At 38.9% G+C, this 15,561-nt stretch overlaps 1 protein-coding gene across 1 annotated transcript in view; it reads left to right on the top strand.

The window, feature by feature from the left end:
- The window catches only part of ADAMTSL1 (ADAMTS like 1), a 508,728-nt gene that overhangs the window by 343,883 nt on the left and 149,284 nt on the right, over nucleotides 1-15,561 (top strand). The window contains exon 6 of the mRNA XM_070938587.1: nucleotides 9,117-9,243. Coding sequence (XP_070794688.1) covers nucleotides 9,117-9,243 — 127 coding nt within the window. The remainder of the gene's footprint in view (nucleotides 1-9,116; nucleotides 9,244-15,561) is intronic.

Raw genomic sequence — 15,561 nt, 5'->3', positions numbered from 1 at the left:
CCTGTTTTCTTGGCAAGGTTTTTCAGAAGTGGTCTGCCATTGCCTCCTTCCTAGGGCTAAAAGAGAGTGATTGGCCCAAGGTCACCAAGTTGGTTTGGTGCCCAAGGCAGGACTAGAACTCACAGTCTCCTGGTTTCTAGTCTGAAATTTTAGCCACTACATCAAACTAGCTCTCACTATAGGAATATACTGTGTCTAAAATACACACATTGTACTAAAGCACACATTTAATTAACCAAAGCCCAGTTTTAGTTAGAAATTGCACCACAACACAAAACAGAAGCTGGAAAGATTGCGCTGTTCAAATCCACATGTTAGTCCTAGAAATATTGGAAAAGTTGGCTGCATTAGAGTTCACAAATATAACATTACAGAAGGATTCCAAGATGTGTTATACTTAATTTGATTCCTTATTTTACAATAGTTCTCTACAAACTTCATGCAAACGTTCGTATGCAGCCTTCACAGGCCATCTGCAAAGCTACCAAACTTTAATATTATCATTGTTAATGTGATACAGAAGAGACTGATGGGATTTTACGAATGTTTTAGTGCTCTGGGGAATTTTCCAGAACCCAGGATTGTTGACCTTATCTGTACCCTTGTTGATTTAACAAAGGGAAACAGAATGGCCCATTGACATGATTGCTCTAAAGCACTGACGTGGTATTTTCTGGGAAGCCCTTAACAGCAGACCAGGTCAAAAGATAGTTACAATATGGACAGTTTTAAGAGTCATCTTGAAAACCTAGCACACTTGCGCACTTGTTACATAGTTGTAAAAGTTGCAAAGAAGGATATTGTACGCTCCTCTGCATCCTCAAGTCATGCCAAGCAGAAATCTTTAGGATTGTCAAGGCTTATTATCTTCACCAGAAAACCTCATATGAAGCCTTCAAAAACATGTTTCAATAAATGTGTAAGGTACTTTGGAGATAACATTGCTAATCTTGATGCTGAATATACTAAAGTACCTACTCCCTCAAGGAACCACTTTCAGTTTATGAGGAAGTCTTCATTTGGTTCCTAGAAGCAACCCATAAGGCACCGGAGGAAACACAAATGAAGCTATAAGTAACTAGGATGAATCACAGCAAGATACAATTCAGGGGTGGGTTCTATTAATCTTTACTACCGGTTTGCAACAGGACCGCGCGCGCATGCGCAAAAGCTTCCTGACGACGTCCGGGTCGGTGGGCGGAGCCTCCCTCCGATTTTACTACCGGTTCTTCCAAACCGGTCCGAACCGGGAACAACCCACCACTGATACAATTGTTATTCAGTCAGGAGCTCTTTGGTTCCAGAGTAATTCCAACCTTTGGACAAGACCCCACCACCTTATCCCTAAAAAGTTGGTTGTACAACTTGGAGGTAGTCTTGGATTTATGATTCTTCCTGATAGATTAGCAGATATAAGCCATGGCCAAGTATCTCTATCGATTCCATTCTTGGATCAGGAGCTGCTGACTTTTTCTGTTATTAGCTCATGCTTAGGCTAACAAAGACCAATTAGAAGCTACTATACTACAAATGCAGAATGCAGCAGCAGCTGCTACAGCAGAATGGCACTTAAATTGCAGCAAGTTAGTTTCTGAGTTTAAATCAAAATGCTGGTCATTGCTTTGATAGACCTTTGTGGCTTTAATCAGGAGATGATTCAATGGGGATCATGTAACTTTATCAAACTAGTTAATTTTAAATTTTATGCAATTACCATTAAATCAGATTTAGTTTTCCAAATCCTATTCACATATTATGTATATTATTCACGTATTATGTTTATTATGTGTTCCCTGATATGCCATTCAAAAGTCCAAATGTGATTATAAATGTAATGCACCTGTGGTGTAACAGTTATTACTCCCATGCCCCCAAAAAACAAAATAGAGATTGCAACCTTCTCTATAACATATGATAGAATCTGGAAGAGATTTATATCATATAATCTTTTCATCAAATATATCTGTAGGGAGTTTCACACTCAAAGCATTCCTAAGATAGAGGGGGGAAAGGAACTCAAACATCCCCCAGAAATTCATAAAAAAAATAAATATATCAAGCATATGCTCACCATACAATTCCCATATTTTCAATGAAGATAGCATAAGAAAGCTCATGTTCTGTTTGACAGTCCCTTTGGGACTTTTTATTTGAAGGTTAGGTATCTTTGGGGGAAAATGAAGGTAAGCCAAGTGCTTCATATACCACCTTTCCTATAAGAATTTAAGAGAGTAAACATAGGAATCTCTCTTTCAGATTTTCCTCAAGATAGGAGCGGGAGGGGGGAAAGAGGGAGGGAGAGAGAGGGAGAAAGAGAGAGGTGTCAGTTTCCATGCTGTGGAGGGAGGCCCTTTTTGGATGGGCAGATTCAGTCTTAGCAAGGCAATGCCTGGTGTATCCTGATGCTAACATACCGTTTCAGGTTGAGCCTGAAATCCTGTGAATAACTAGTGCAGTTATTTTTAAAGTGTTGTATAATTGTGGCTATTTAGCTGCTGCATTGTGGGCTAGCTGCAGCTTGTGGGTCATCTCAAAGCCTTCCCACATCGAGTGTGTTAAGAGTAATCGAACAGTGTGATTAAGGTACGAGTTACCATCACCAAAGTATCCTAGTCCGTGTACAGTTGCCCTAGTACAGGGGTATCAAACTCAAGGCCCGCGGGCCGGATTCGGCCTGCGGGGTGCTTAGATCTGGCCCGCAGGGCCACCTTGGAAACAGCAAAGGACCAGCCTGCGGTGCCTCTGCCAGCGAAAATGGAGCTTGGGAAGCTGCAATGGCTTCCTGCAACCCTCTGTCAGCAAAAACGGACCCCCCCCCCCGAGCTCCGTTTTTACTGGCAGAGGGTTGCAGGAGGTGTCGCAGCCTCCCGAGCTCCGTTTTCACTGGCAGAGGGTTGCAGGAGGCCGTCCACAGGCACCCCCAACATGAGTGACATTGAGCTGGCCACACCCACCGGGCTCCCAAGGTCAAACACAACTCTGATGAGGCCCTCAATGAAATAGAGTTTGACACTCCTGCCCTAGTATCATGGTCCATAAAAGGCCAGGTTTCTTTCTCTGAATAGGTTATATGCATGTGTATTTTGCAGAAGAATTGTCTGAAGAATTAGTTTCATAGAGGCCCTTCTTTTCATTCCCTTTTTCTTTCTCAAAGAAGCAAGAGTATAGACAGGAGATGTATCATTTTCACATTTATGCTCACTTTAGAAGATGGAATGATGTGACATATATTAAGATCCCTGTTAAATTCCTTTCTATGTTAAAATAATAAGCAGTCCTTTCCATTTTATCTAACAGAGCCTGTGGCACATTTATTTGTGAGAGAAATTAAACAGAATTAGGATTCCTAACCTCCATTTTTTGCAGGCGTAGACATTTTTCTCTTTCTTTACAATCTTTTGAGATTAGTTTACGACACAGTCTGTAAGTAGATTACATCTCTCTTGCAGTCAGTTCTGGTGACCAACTTTTGAGAGCTGGGTTTTTACTCGCAATGCATCCTGTCATCTGTAGCTATTCAAATAACCAAAAATAAAGCTGCAGGGTACACGTCAAGCAGATTATAAAATACGAACAAAGTTCAAATTAAAAGCAAGTGTTTAAGTAGATTAGAGACACCCGTTCCAATATTAGGCTCTTGATCATAAAATTTGTGGCGCAGAAGGGATCTTTGAAAGGGGGGAGAGAAAAAAAGATTTATCTATGCCTGGCTAGGTTTTCTGGCTTGTTTTTATTATACTATTTCCTGGCCAAGTTTCTCAATAGTAACAAGGAACGAATATGAAAAAGACTTTACCCTGAGGCATTTATGAGCAGGCAAGGCTCAAGGAAGACTTGTCATTGCTGTGCTGGTTTATGTGGCTTTTAAAAAAAAAAAAAAACTTGTAAGAAGAGCCAAAATTCATGTGTGTTGCAAACATAGTTATAACTGTGGGATGCAGATGGCTAGGCCTTCATTTGGATGCCAATTTATGGCCTACACAAGCCTCATTGCCTTAAGTTGCTAACCTTTCTGGTGTCATATATTGCTTTGTGAACATATTTTAGGTATGAATCTTAGTGTGATAAAAATGTGTCACAATTTTCTATCCAGCCAGTTCAAATTGGTGTTTGCCCAGACAGAGTCCCTTCCAACTCTGTTGTTCTATGTTCTGTGTTCCAAATATGAGCATAAATGCTACGGAATAGAACTTTCCCTTTGAAAGACAGCCTTTTGGTCTCATTCTGGGGAATTGTTTCAGACCATAGTAAGTAATTAATTGGAGTTGTATTCTGGATGCTTGCTCTATTAACTAACATTTCTGTTGTTAAGTAAGACATTCATTAAGTGAGTTTTGCCCCATTTTACGACCTTTCTTGCCTCAGCTGTTAAGTGAATCACTATGGCCCCTTTGTGACTTGTGAACTTCAACTCCCAGAATTCCTGAGCCAGCCATGCTGAAGTCCACAGGTCATAAAAGGGCCATAGATTCCCCCATCCCTGATCTGAATGATTTGACATCAACATCATTGTAATGACACATGCTAATTGTTCAGTTGCTGCAGTATTAAGAGTGGTATAACTTTATCCACTTCAATAGAAAAAGTAGTGTTGTCTGCCCCTGATCTTGACTTAGTAATAAAAAAAAATAAGAGTGTGCCTGAACCAGGAGGAAGGAATGTCTACAAAAATGGATATATATATTTTGTTTGAAGTCTGATGCCTGTCTTCTGAGACATCTGCTTTTTCTTCTGTGAGTTTGGCACCCACCCTCCATCTCTAATGTGGAATAATCATACACCTGTTAATAAGGGTTGTGTGGAAATGGCTTCTCTCCAAGGCGATGTTTATGTTCTGAGTATGGGGTGATGGTGATGGTAATTTTTCAATGACGAATTTCTTGAGTGGTAAAGGAGACGGAAAAGTGATACCTATTCAGAATAGCAGGCAGATGCAATGCTGGATTTTATTTATGTATTTATGCAGGTCATTTTTATGGTGCACATCTTCAACAAGTGATTCTGGCTGACTGACATATGGTGCAAATCCCCCCCCCAAGTTTATAAAACCAGTATAAAAGAAAATAAAATGCAATTAAAAACGATCACAGTAAGTAATCAAGGCACCTCATAGGAACACACCATAATTTATCAGGTTCTACTAATCTCTGAGGGCATAGCCGGGCATAGCCAGGTCATCATGGCCTTACAAACAGTCGGTAGGGTTGGTGCCATCTGGATATAAGGGAGAAGGCTGTTCTAAAGGGCAGGTACCCTGAGAAGTCATATCTCTTGGGTTCCACTAGATCAGGGGTCCCCAACCCCCAGACTGCAGACTGGTACATCCGCAGCCCATTGAGACCGGGCTGCACAAGGGGCGAGCGGGCACACGAATTTGTACATGCACAGCAGCTAGGTTGCGTGTGTGAAACCATCCCCTTCCCCGCCGCTGCCGTCAGTCTATGGACCCAGAAAGGTTGGGGACTGCTGCATCAGATATCATTGTTTTGCAGAAGGGATGCACTATTGTAAGTGATTTGGTTTATCTGATGCCCTCTTTTTATTGGTTCTTCAAAATTCCTATCCATTGCTTGTAATTAAATTCTGTAGCTTTCTTTTGCTGAAATTCGGTGGCAAAAGTTCAACAAATGTGTTCAGGAAATCATATCCCTCTAATGAGGATGCAATACAAAATTATCTCTGCAATATTCATCAGATTTCGATAGGGGTGCTAATTCTATGACAAGTCTAGGTCAGTGAAATTTTTGTTTACTGTGGCTATACACTTTCATGTGGCTTTTTAAAAACACACAGATTAAAAAAAATATTTCCATAACTGTTAAAACGCACAATGAATTTGCTCTGCTGCACTTTATTATAAACTCACAGAAGTTCAGATTGACTGCTGTTAAGTACCACAGATACTTAAAATCTGTGCATGTGGTGAAAAACATGCTTTCATTTTATTAGATCTCTATGTTGAGTTATGTATTTTTTAAACAGCCCTGAGTCCAAAAGTTAAGATTATTGGTGCTGAAAATCTGAATTACCAGCTTTAAACCTTCAGCGAGTTGTTTAATTGCTTAGGAGTGTCATCATCTTTCTGAAAATCCCTTATTTTCAGGTTTTTTTTTTTAAAGTAACTTGCAATTCAGAAGAGGAATAGGCTTCCTGTCTTTTATTTTCTGAACCTATTTTTATAATGTTTGTACACTGGTGTGTTTTCCCAGTTAGGTGTAAAAGAAATTTTTTTTTCCCTATATACCATAATTTTTGTACTATAAGACGCAGTTTTTTAGTCTCCCAAAAGGGGGTGAAAATGTCTGTGCGTCTTATAGACTGAATATTGCCGAGACCCCGCAAACCTGCTGGCCATTTTTTGGCCTCCACACGGCCCATTTTCAGGCCTTTTTTTTGGCCCATTTTCAGGGCTTTTTTCAGCCCGTTTTTGAGGCTTTTTTCACCCCTTTGGGGGGCTTTTTTGCCCTGTTTTTGAGGCTTTTTTCAGCCCATTTTTGAGGCTTTTTTGGCCATTTTTTAAGCCTCAAAAATGGGCCAGAAAAAGCCTCAAAAATGGGCTGAAAAAAGCCTCAAAAACGGGGCAAAAAAGCCCCCAAAAGGGGTGAAAAAAGCCTCAAAAATGGGCTGAAAAAAAGCCTCAAAAACAGGCCAAGAAAAGCCTCAAAAACGGGCCAAAAAAAGCCTAGAAAACAGGCAGAAAAAAGCCTTGAAAATGGGCTGGAAAAGGCTCCGCAGTTTTTGGCCTGCGGAGGCCAAAAACTTTTTTTTTGTTGATTTCCTCTTCTAAATTTAGGTGCGTCTTATAGTCAGATGCGTCGTATAGTCCAAAAAATATGGTACTTATCACAAAAGTGGTGGGCACCCCATCACTGGAAGCTTTCAAGAAGAGACTGGATAGCCATTTATCAGAAATAGTATATGCTGTGTGAGTAGGGGGTTGGACTAGATGACCTCCAAGGTCCCAACTCTATTACAAGCACGTGTGACTCATTTATTCTTCTCTCATGAGCGTCCATGGGACTTTGCTGTTTTCATCAGAATAATGAAAGCAGCAGCACATCACTGTCTTCCCTTTTTGTAAATTCACGCAACATCACAATGCACATACAAAAAGGACTTGCTTTAGGATACCACAGCACAGTTTTGCACTCCCCCCCCCACCTCAGCAGGATGCTGTTGTGCTTTTGTAAGTGTAAGTCAAACTTAAATAAACTGTAAACCTATAGTTAACTCCTGCTGGTTAAACACTTGCTACAAATCATATTCGGATAGGAGAAGGGGGAAAAAAAATCATTTCAAACTGGAAACAAAAACTTCAGACCTTGAAGGAGAAATAGAGAGGAAACATAAGGGTCAGGTGAGTTGCATATTATTGAAATAACAGGCTGCTTCTAAGTCAGCCTATTTTACAGCCACAACTAGCTGAACATCAAAGGACTGAAGTTTGAACCATGCCATGATCCACATAAGGATTTGCTCCTTGGTTTTGACATCAGACTACAAATACGTGTGACTTCTCATCCCTAGTACAGATGATTAGCACTAGAGAAGTAGGAGATTCCAAAGTTGAAAGAAATCTGTCTAGAATTGCCAAATATCACAGATGCCGCTATGGTGTAGTTTACCTACTGCTTCTCTCACACATGCTGAATTAAACAGCATAGGGAACAAAGGGGGAGAGCCAGACGGAATGGGAGAAGTCACAGCTGCATTCTTGTTTTGCAGCTGTGAATTTCTTAAAGCAACAGGCACAGTCTCTGCAATTGCAGTCTGACGGCCTTAGATCTCATGTTCTCTACTAAATTTAAAGCTTTGGGTTGTTTTTTTTTTTAAAAAAAAAAACTTTCCAGGACTAAAATACTTGATTTAAGAAAGTACCTTTAAGCATTTCTAGTTTCCTAAATGTTAGAAAACATGGGAATGATGCTTCATACTGCTCAGTTTCGTATTCTGGTTACTTTGATTTGAACCTAAAAGAAATGTACTACGGGATTGTTATAAGATACATAACTGTATCCTTATGTTGTATTTAACAAATCCTATTTTTGAACAGTCAGATTATATAGCTAAGGAAAATTTGAACAGATTCAGTTTAAGCTAGATCAAATCTAATTTCAATAGCTTATTAAAAGAATATTCCAGTGTTAATCTGATCTTCTGAAATGCATGTCATTATTTTAAGCTTTGTAAAGCTTGTGTAAAAATGCTTTAAGCCTGAATAGTTAATCAAAGACTGAGATGGCATACTCATTTGGATCCTTCTTCTTTGACTCATCTGCTTTATGGATCAGACTTTATTTTGTTTTTGAGTGGAGCACTCAAGGTCACAAAAAAATGTGAGGAGGAGGTTTTGCCCTTAATTCCTATTGGGAAAAAAAATAAAAATAGAATTCAGATTCTTTGACTTTCTTTTGGTTTTATATATGATCTTGTTCCTCTGCCTGAATACTCTCTGAAAACAGTCTGCAATACCGAGAATGAGATGACCCCCAAATGATACGAGACAGCAGCAAATATAAAAGTTAGATAGACAGCTGCAACTTGAACATGCTTATCTATGGCCTAATTACCTAGGTAGTAGTGTTACAGAACACTACAAGTCATTATTACAGCTGTTACTTAAAGTTGTATCTGCAATGGGCTTTTTTTTTATTTTGCTCATATTCGATATAATAAAAGCATCAGCATGTCTCTTGCACTCATTAGTTTAATGCATGGATAGCTCTGATACTTTCATTTTCCTTAGCAAAATGCTAAGTTCCCTGTAAGATAGTAAATCGGAAGATGAACTTTCATTGAGATTTAATCATGTTACTAGTTCATAATAAACATGTTAACTATAAAAATATTGACAGGAGTCTGAAGCCAAAAAAATAAAAAAATCATTTCAGCAACTTTTAAATACTGCACAACCGTTTTTGCCTTGTAAGCAATGCTCCCGATTTCAGATGGAACTCTACCAAGCAAATTCATTTTGCTCTCCCTTTTCTTGCGAACATGCTTTATGGCCCTTTGGAGACGATGTGATGAAGAAAATTGGCGGGAACTAAGCTCAGAAATGGGTCCAACTGTCAGGAGGTGCTCAATTTGAACTGCACATCTTTCTCTTTTGTCAGATTGTTGGCTGTGATCATCAGCTGGGAAGCCCTGTGAAGGAAGATAACTGTGGGGTCTGTGATGGCGATGGTTCCACCTGCCGGCTTGTTCGAGGCCAATATAAATCTCAGCTCTTGGCAAATAAATGTAAGATGTTGACTTGACTTTTACCTCAGTGGGAATACGACTGTTCTCCAAACCATAATATGTAAAGAAAAAAGAAAGAAAGAAAAAAAAGGAGTGTTAGGTCCTTAAATTTTTAGTAACAACCAAAGCTATCCTAAAAAATGTTTTCTTGAACTTTCCTGGCCTCAACCTGGGAAATCAAATGCAGTTAATTTCTGAATATTCCATCTCCTCCCAAAAAAAAAGGATTGGATCCTTCTGTTTTGGGAGCTGTTAAATAGGTTTGCCAGATGTCACAAAGAACGTAGCTATTTTTCTTTACATATCAGAGGACAGCTCTACAGATGAGACCGGTCCTGCGGCGTAATAGGAAAAAGCTGCACCTGCTGAATAATTTTTGCCTGCTCTCTTGTCTGTTAGATATATGCAACCCGCATTGTGTTTGGAATCTTGCCAACTGTAGCGGACAATGGGGCATGCTCATGCAGTTGTCAGTGAAAAATAATGAAACGAAACGTACATGTCCTGAAAGCATGCAAAGACTTGCGAAGTTGGAACATCCCAGCGTTAATTCATTCATGGAAATAGGGTAGCTTGGGCCAAACTACTGCATATTGTTAACCCAGCAACCTCTTTGAACTGCGAAGCCAGCTTGAGAGAAGATGATTTGCGGTTTATAGGGCTTGGGGAGGTGAAGGAAACCCAGCCATTCATTTGCCAGTAGTTCTTCCGTATGAAGTCATGGGCTTGATTTAGACAGCTACATTTACCATTCAGAAGTGGTTCTGGAAACATGCAGGGGGAAAAGCGATTCCATCCTAATCGTGTCCATTTTTCATCGCTAAATGTCTCTGCAAAACAGAAAGGGGCAGTTTTTACCCCTGGCTGCAATGTAACATGTAGCATGCTATTAAACGTACGCTTTATTTTATTTTTTTTCCTCACTGTGCCAAAAGTGATTTCAGCACTATATCTGCTTCAGGTATGTGAGTATTTGTGTACATACATTTAATTGTATTCTGATTGTAAAGAAGGGAGGGGAGGGAAAAACCGGTACGTTACCTAAACATCTAAAAATCACATTTGGAATAGTCTTTGCTGAATATCTTATTCCATCTATTTACGTTTGATTGCTGTAAGGAATGTGAAGAGACATTTGTTTAAAGAATCATGTTTGCTGTCAAACAGAATATTTTCTTGTCTAGAAAGTTCATGCTACATCCACTGTTGGCAGATCAGCGTTTTGCATGTTGTTGTATTAAGTGAATGCAGAGCAAAAAAAACCCCCCTCAAGAATCTCACCTGGGTGTTCTCTAAGTGAATTGGATTTCAACTTCATTCCTGATCAATATAATCAAAGGCAACAGTTGCAAACTTTGAGGTAGAGAAATATGAGAAATTAATTTACAATCTTGGCCGTTCTTGTGCCAAGGAGAAAAAATTATCATAGGCAATGTGGCTTACTGCATTCTGCTGGTTCTATGCTAGAGAGAACAGAAGAACATTTCCACCAAGTCATGATGCTTACTGTAAATCAATTACCGTATCCTTCATCACAACCTACTGTATTTACAAGGCTGCAGTAATAGTAGCAAACTATGTAGAACGGCTTGAACTGCAAACTATGTAGACTGGCTTGAACTGCTTGGACAAAGGGCACCTTTAAAATAGAATAAGTAAACCAATAATTCCATTTCATATGCTTTCCTTAAATATAAAGCTTTTTAAAATGCAGAAGTGATTACTAATTATGGTGATAGCTGTGGTACAGATATCGGGCCCTTTTCCATAACTGCTCTCTTCTTTATTTTCCTTTTTGTTGCCACTGTTTATGTTTCCTGCTTACATTTAGATATTTTCACTGTCTTAACGCTCCCGGTTTTTAGTTCTATCCTTGCTGCTTCTCATGCCTCGTTTCTCAGGTTTCGATCAACTCTTAAATGCAACATGGAGATTTAATTCGCCATGACATTTGGAAAACTGGAGAACAATTCCCATCCTGGACGCAAGGGAGGAAAAATGATAACCTGAATGCCATGTTGTCGTCGTGATGTTCAATTTTGCATCAGATATCCCAATACGATTCACGCCAATTCCACATATGCATAAGTTGTACGATGATGTCATGATTCATAGGCCATCATTTGGAGACAAGGAAAAACATCTCCAATATCCTTTAACCTCACTTCGCTTTCCAGAAGGAAACTCGTGGGAATTGATGAATTGATCCTTCTGATTAACCAGTAAATGGACTGGTACAGTTCTCTCCCCTCCCCCACATACCGCCTATGAGTAATTTCCATGTGTCTGGAGATTAACCCCATTTAAACTACTGCTTAAGCAAGAATGTCTGAAAATGAATCTCAATCTAGACTTGATGAATTATAAATGCTAAGCCATGCTCATTGCTTCAATTGCTTTGCCTTAAAAAATTACTTCCCTCTGGTTTCCTCTTGTTCATCACTCCTGTTGTCTGTGAGTCTCTCTGCTTTTTCTTTAAATTTGCAAACCTCAAGGCAAACCTCATCTCCTTTTTTTAATTCTTTGGGGACAGCCTCAAGAAGCAGACTAATAAATGAATAGGAGAACTATTAACAGATTAACAGAATTGGAAGGGACCTTATAGGTAATCTAGTCCAACCCCCCGCTCAATCAGGAGACCCTATACAATTTCTGACAAATGGCAGTCCAATCTTTTCTTGAAAGTCTCAGGTGATGAAGCTCCCACAACTTCCGAAGGCAACTTCTGTTCCATTGGTTGATTGTTCTCACTGTCAGAAAGTACATCCTCATTTCTAGGTTGAATCTCTCCTTGATCAGTTTCCATCCATTATTCCTTGTCTGGCCTTCAGGTGTTTTGGAAAACATTGATTGAGCGCTAGGTTGATCATGCAGAAATGGTTGAGCAGCAGGAGAAAGGATGCCAGAAACTTGCAAGAAACACACCTCAGCCACAAAAAAGCATAGTGCTTCCACCCTGTGCAATTTGAACTTTGGATATTCTTACGTTCATTTGCAGCCCTAATGATTTTAAATAAAAGAAAACCAATTCTCAGGGTTGCAGATGGAATTCCCCACTTTTAGAAATTGTAGATGAACAAGTGTACCTAAATGGATGAGGGAGGAGAAGGGAGGGAGAGAGAGAGAGAAAGAGACCCTAACTAACTTAGTTTTTCTCTAAGAACCTTTTCCAATGAGCCATTTATACATTATCCAGACCTTTTTAAACAGAGTATGAATTTGAATTACAGAATTATTGAACTTCTGTATCTTCACTGCTATCCCATAATGACATTTGCACCAGTTCTGATTACTTCAGTGATTGTTGGAATTTATATTAACCAAGCCAACAAATAATTTTAGGTGTATGCTTTCTGCTAAATTTATGACCAATTAATGGCTATCTTGATTCTTGTATTCACATTCCTCCCCTGTTGCATCTCAGCATGCAATTCTTCTAGTAATAACAAAAAGAAAGACAAGGGAAAAAAATCTTTATAGTGGCCTGATTCCCATTTGTTCACTGTAAATATTACAGAAATCCTTTGGAAGCTAACTGAGCAATCCGATGGGTGCCTGACTGCGTGAACTGTAAGGGAGAAATATTGTAGGACATGACTGGAGAGAGGCAACGGAGAGGAAATATGAACAAATGCATATTTGAGCTCATGGATTGCACCAAGTGGGCATTTCAAAGTTGTGCTCTGAATGATATGGTAGTTGGGGAGACAAATACAATTGAAATGCCTCTGTGAATTAACTCTGTGAAAGTTAGAAAAATATATGTAGGGAGGACTTGTGGAGGAAATGAAGAAACGTGGAGGTGTAAAAAGAGCACTTCCCTAGAAGCAGATCACAAAAAGGTCGCATTCCAAGAATAATAAAGCAATCCTGTAATATTCGGATGTGGTTGTGCAATTGGTGTTGAGTTCCTACTAAAATTAAAATCAGTTTTTACAGCCCAGGAACTCATAGAAGGAATACTTTAAAATATTAAGACATATTGTCATTGAAGAGGCATAATCTGGAAACCAGTGCACATTTTGTGTAAATGGGGCATTCTAGGGTCACAATAAAAATGTTTTCCTTGTGCTCTAGTTGAGTTTGGAGGACATGCACAAACATTAGTTACAAATTTAAACAAAAATGATCAAGGAACTGCTATGCTACATGGGAATGTTTTAAAAGAAAGAAAAGGATAAGAAATTTTTTTTTTTCCTCCCTGGAATAAAGCAATGTAATAGAGATTTGGGAGTTTTCTAGAACTAAATAACATGGCAGGAAAAGAAGCTCAGGGCAAAGGAAATGGTGAAGAAAAATTATTCCCTCTTCCTTTCTCTTTTATCAAGATTCCCCAGTGTTTCTTAGAAAAAGGGAAACAGAACTACAAGGTTTTTGTTTTAGATTAGTTGAGCATAAGAACATTCATACAGTGGTACGCATTAAAGTGCAAAACCTGATTTTGTTGAGCAGGACTGTCCACACTGCAGCATATTCCCCAGTATGGTTGAATACTATATTTTAAAGATGATTTTTTTCAAAATACGTTGTCTGTAGATAATTTTATTCTTAGATATCCTACACATTTTTACAATCTTTTCTTTGATAATACATGGCACAGGCTGGGGACTGAGGCATTTTTGCTTTCATTTATGATTTTCTATCAATTTTTGCCTGGAAAGGAACATCTGTTAGGCAGGTAGCAGGAAAATGTCAGAGGCATCCTGTCACACTTAAGGGGTTTGAATTTTTTTAGCACTTTGAATTAGCAGATTCTGTGCCAAAAATATGCTGGAAATGTTTTTTTTCTTTTTAAATATTCCAAACACACTGTTGGTTTCATCATATTGGATTCATTTTCTCTTCATATCTGCGTTTATTTCGTGCTTCTGCTTTGTGTCCATTGCTAAGAAAAAATAGGAAAGGGAAGGAAGAGGAAAAATATATGTAACATTGCAACTATTAGCCTTTATAAGAAAAATAACTACTGTAGTATTCATAGGGCTGGTATATCAATCCCAGAGGGCTGGAAACAGAAAAGCGGTGGGGTGGGAGAAGATATGTGTCTCTGGCTTGCCTCCTACACTCTTCTTAAAGGAGAAACATCTGGTTGGTGTCCTCTTTTTGCCTATAAAAATGAAAGATGACTTGAAAAGTTCGGCAGTTCAGCAATTGAGGGCCCTTCTCTGCATCCCCCGTTTTTATTAGCCCCCTTATAGAATGAATCTGTTTGGGGTTTTTTTAATCACAGAACAAGCCAGTCTGGAAGCTGTACTGAATAAAGAGCTCTGGCTGTTTTCTAGACATGCCCAAATCTATCCCAGCCACTTGGAGCAGCCTCAGGGAGATGGCCTCATTTTCTGGGGCGGATTATAGAAAAAAAGTATTCCTGTAGTACTCAGCAGGGTCAAATCAAAGCAGGTGACATCAAGGGAAACGATTCCAAAAAGTGGTAGCCAAGGCCAGGGTCTAAGTATTGAGGAAGGAAACTTCAGACACAGTTGGTTTCACATCACAGAGAGCTTGAAACGAGAAATTTAGCCAAGAAACTTCCATTCTCAGGAAGTTTCATTTTGGGAATTAATTAACTACTGTGCTGCTTTCTAAAACTGTGATATATTTGACTGACATGGTGTGATAAGTGAAAACAGCCACTATGATTCATAAACCATAGATTATGATCTAACAGGATGTGAGTACCATGTCAAGCTGTTGCACTGGTGCTTTGGGTTTAGCTGGTTGCATAAACCCAATTATTAAGGTTTGTGAACAATATCTTATTCCTTAACATAATCTGTGAGCTCAGCTTATTGCATTTAATTCCATAAATTAAAGCAAACCATAGGTTAATACATCATGTAAGCTCGAAGAGTAAGACATTAATGTGTCTCACTCAGAAGTAAATCCCAGTATATTCAGTAGAATTATTATCATGTAAGAGTTCATATGGCAAGCAAATCTCACAGAGCTGTGAGACTAAAAATCAGAAAGCTTTTTAATCAGTGAAATTGTAGACAAGTTGGAAGGAAAAGGACCAGATATAAACTGCAGTAGCCATTAGAGAAGACTACAAGTCTCATGTTAATAGAGGGCAATAAGCGCCGTAAAGTGTTTTCATCCACTTTATTTCATCCAAGTTTATTTCATACAAACTTTCATAATAAACTTATAAACATACAATAACATATAATAAAGATTCTTATCTGGCAATGCCCTAATGTAGTTTCTACTGAGTTAAGTTGAGGAGCCTATATCTATGTCAATGTATTACATATTGCCTTGCCAAAATCACAGAGAACCAAGGGTCTAAAGAGAGATGTTCTTGCTAATGTCAAACTT

The sequence above is a fragment of the Pituophis catenifer genome, unplaced genomic scaffold, assembly GCF_029215685.1.
Source record: "Pituophis catenifer annectens isolate HBS135680 unplaced genomic scaffold, rPitCat1.0.hap2 SCAF_2, whole genome shotgun sequence".
Taxonomy (NCBI): Eukaryota; Metazoa; Chordata; class Lepidosauria; order Squamata; family Colubridae; genus Pituophis; species Pituophis catenifer.
Note: the sequence above shows the minus strand (reverse complement) of the source record. Positions and strands in the feature narration are given on the sequence as shown.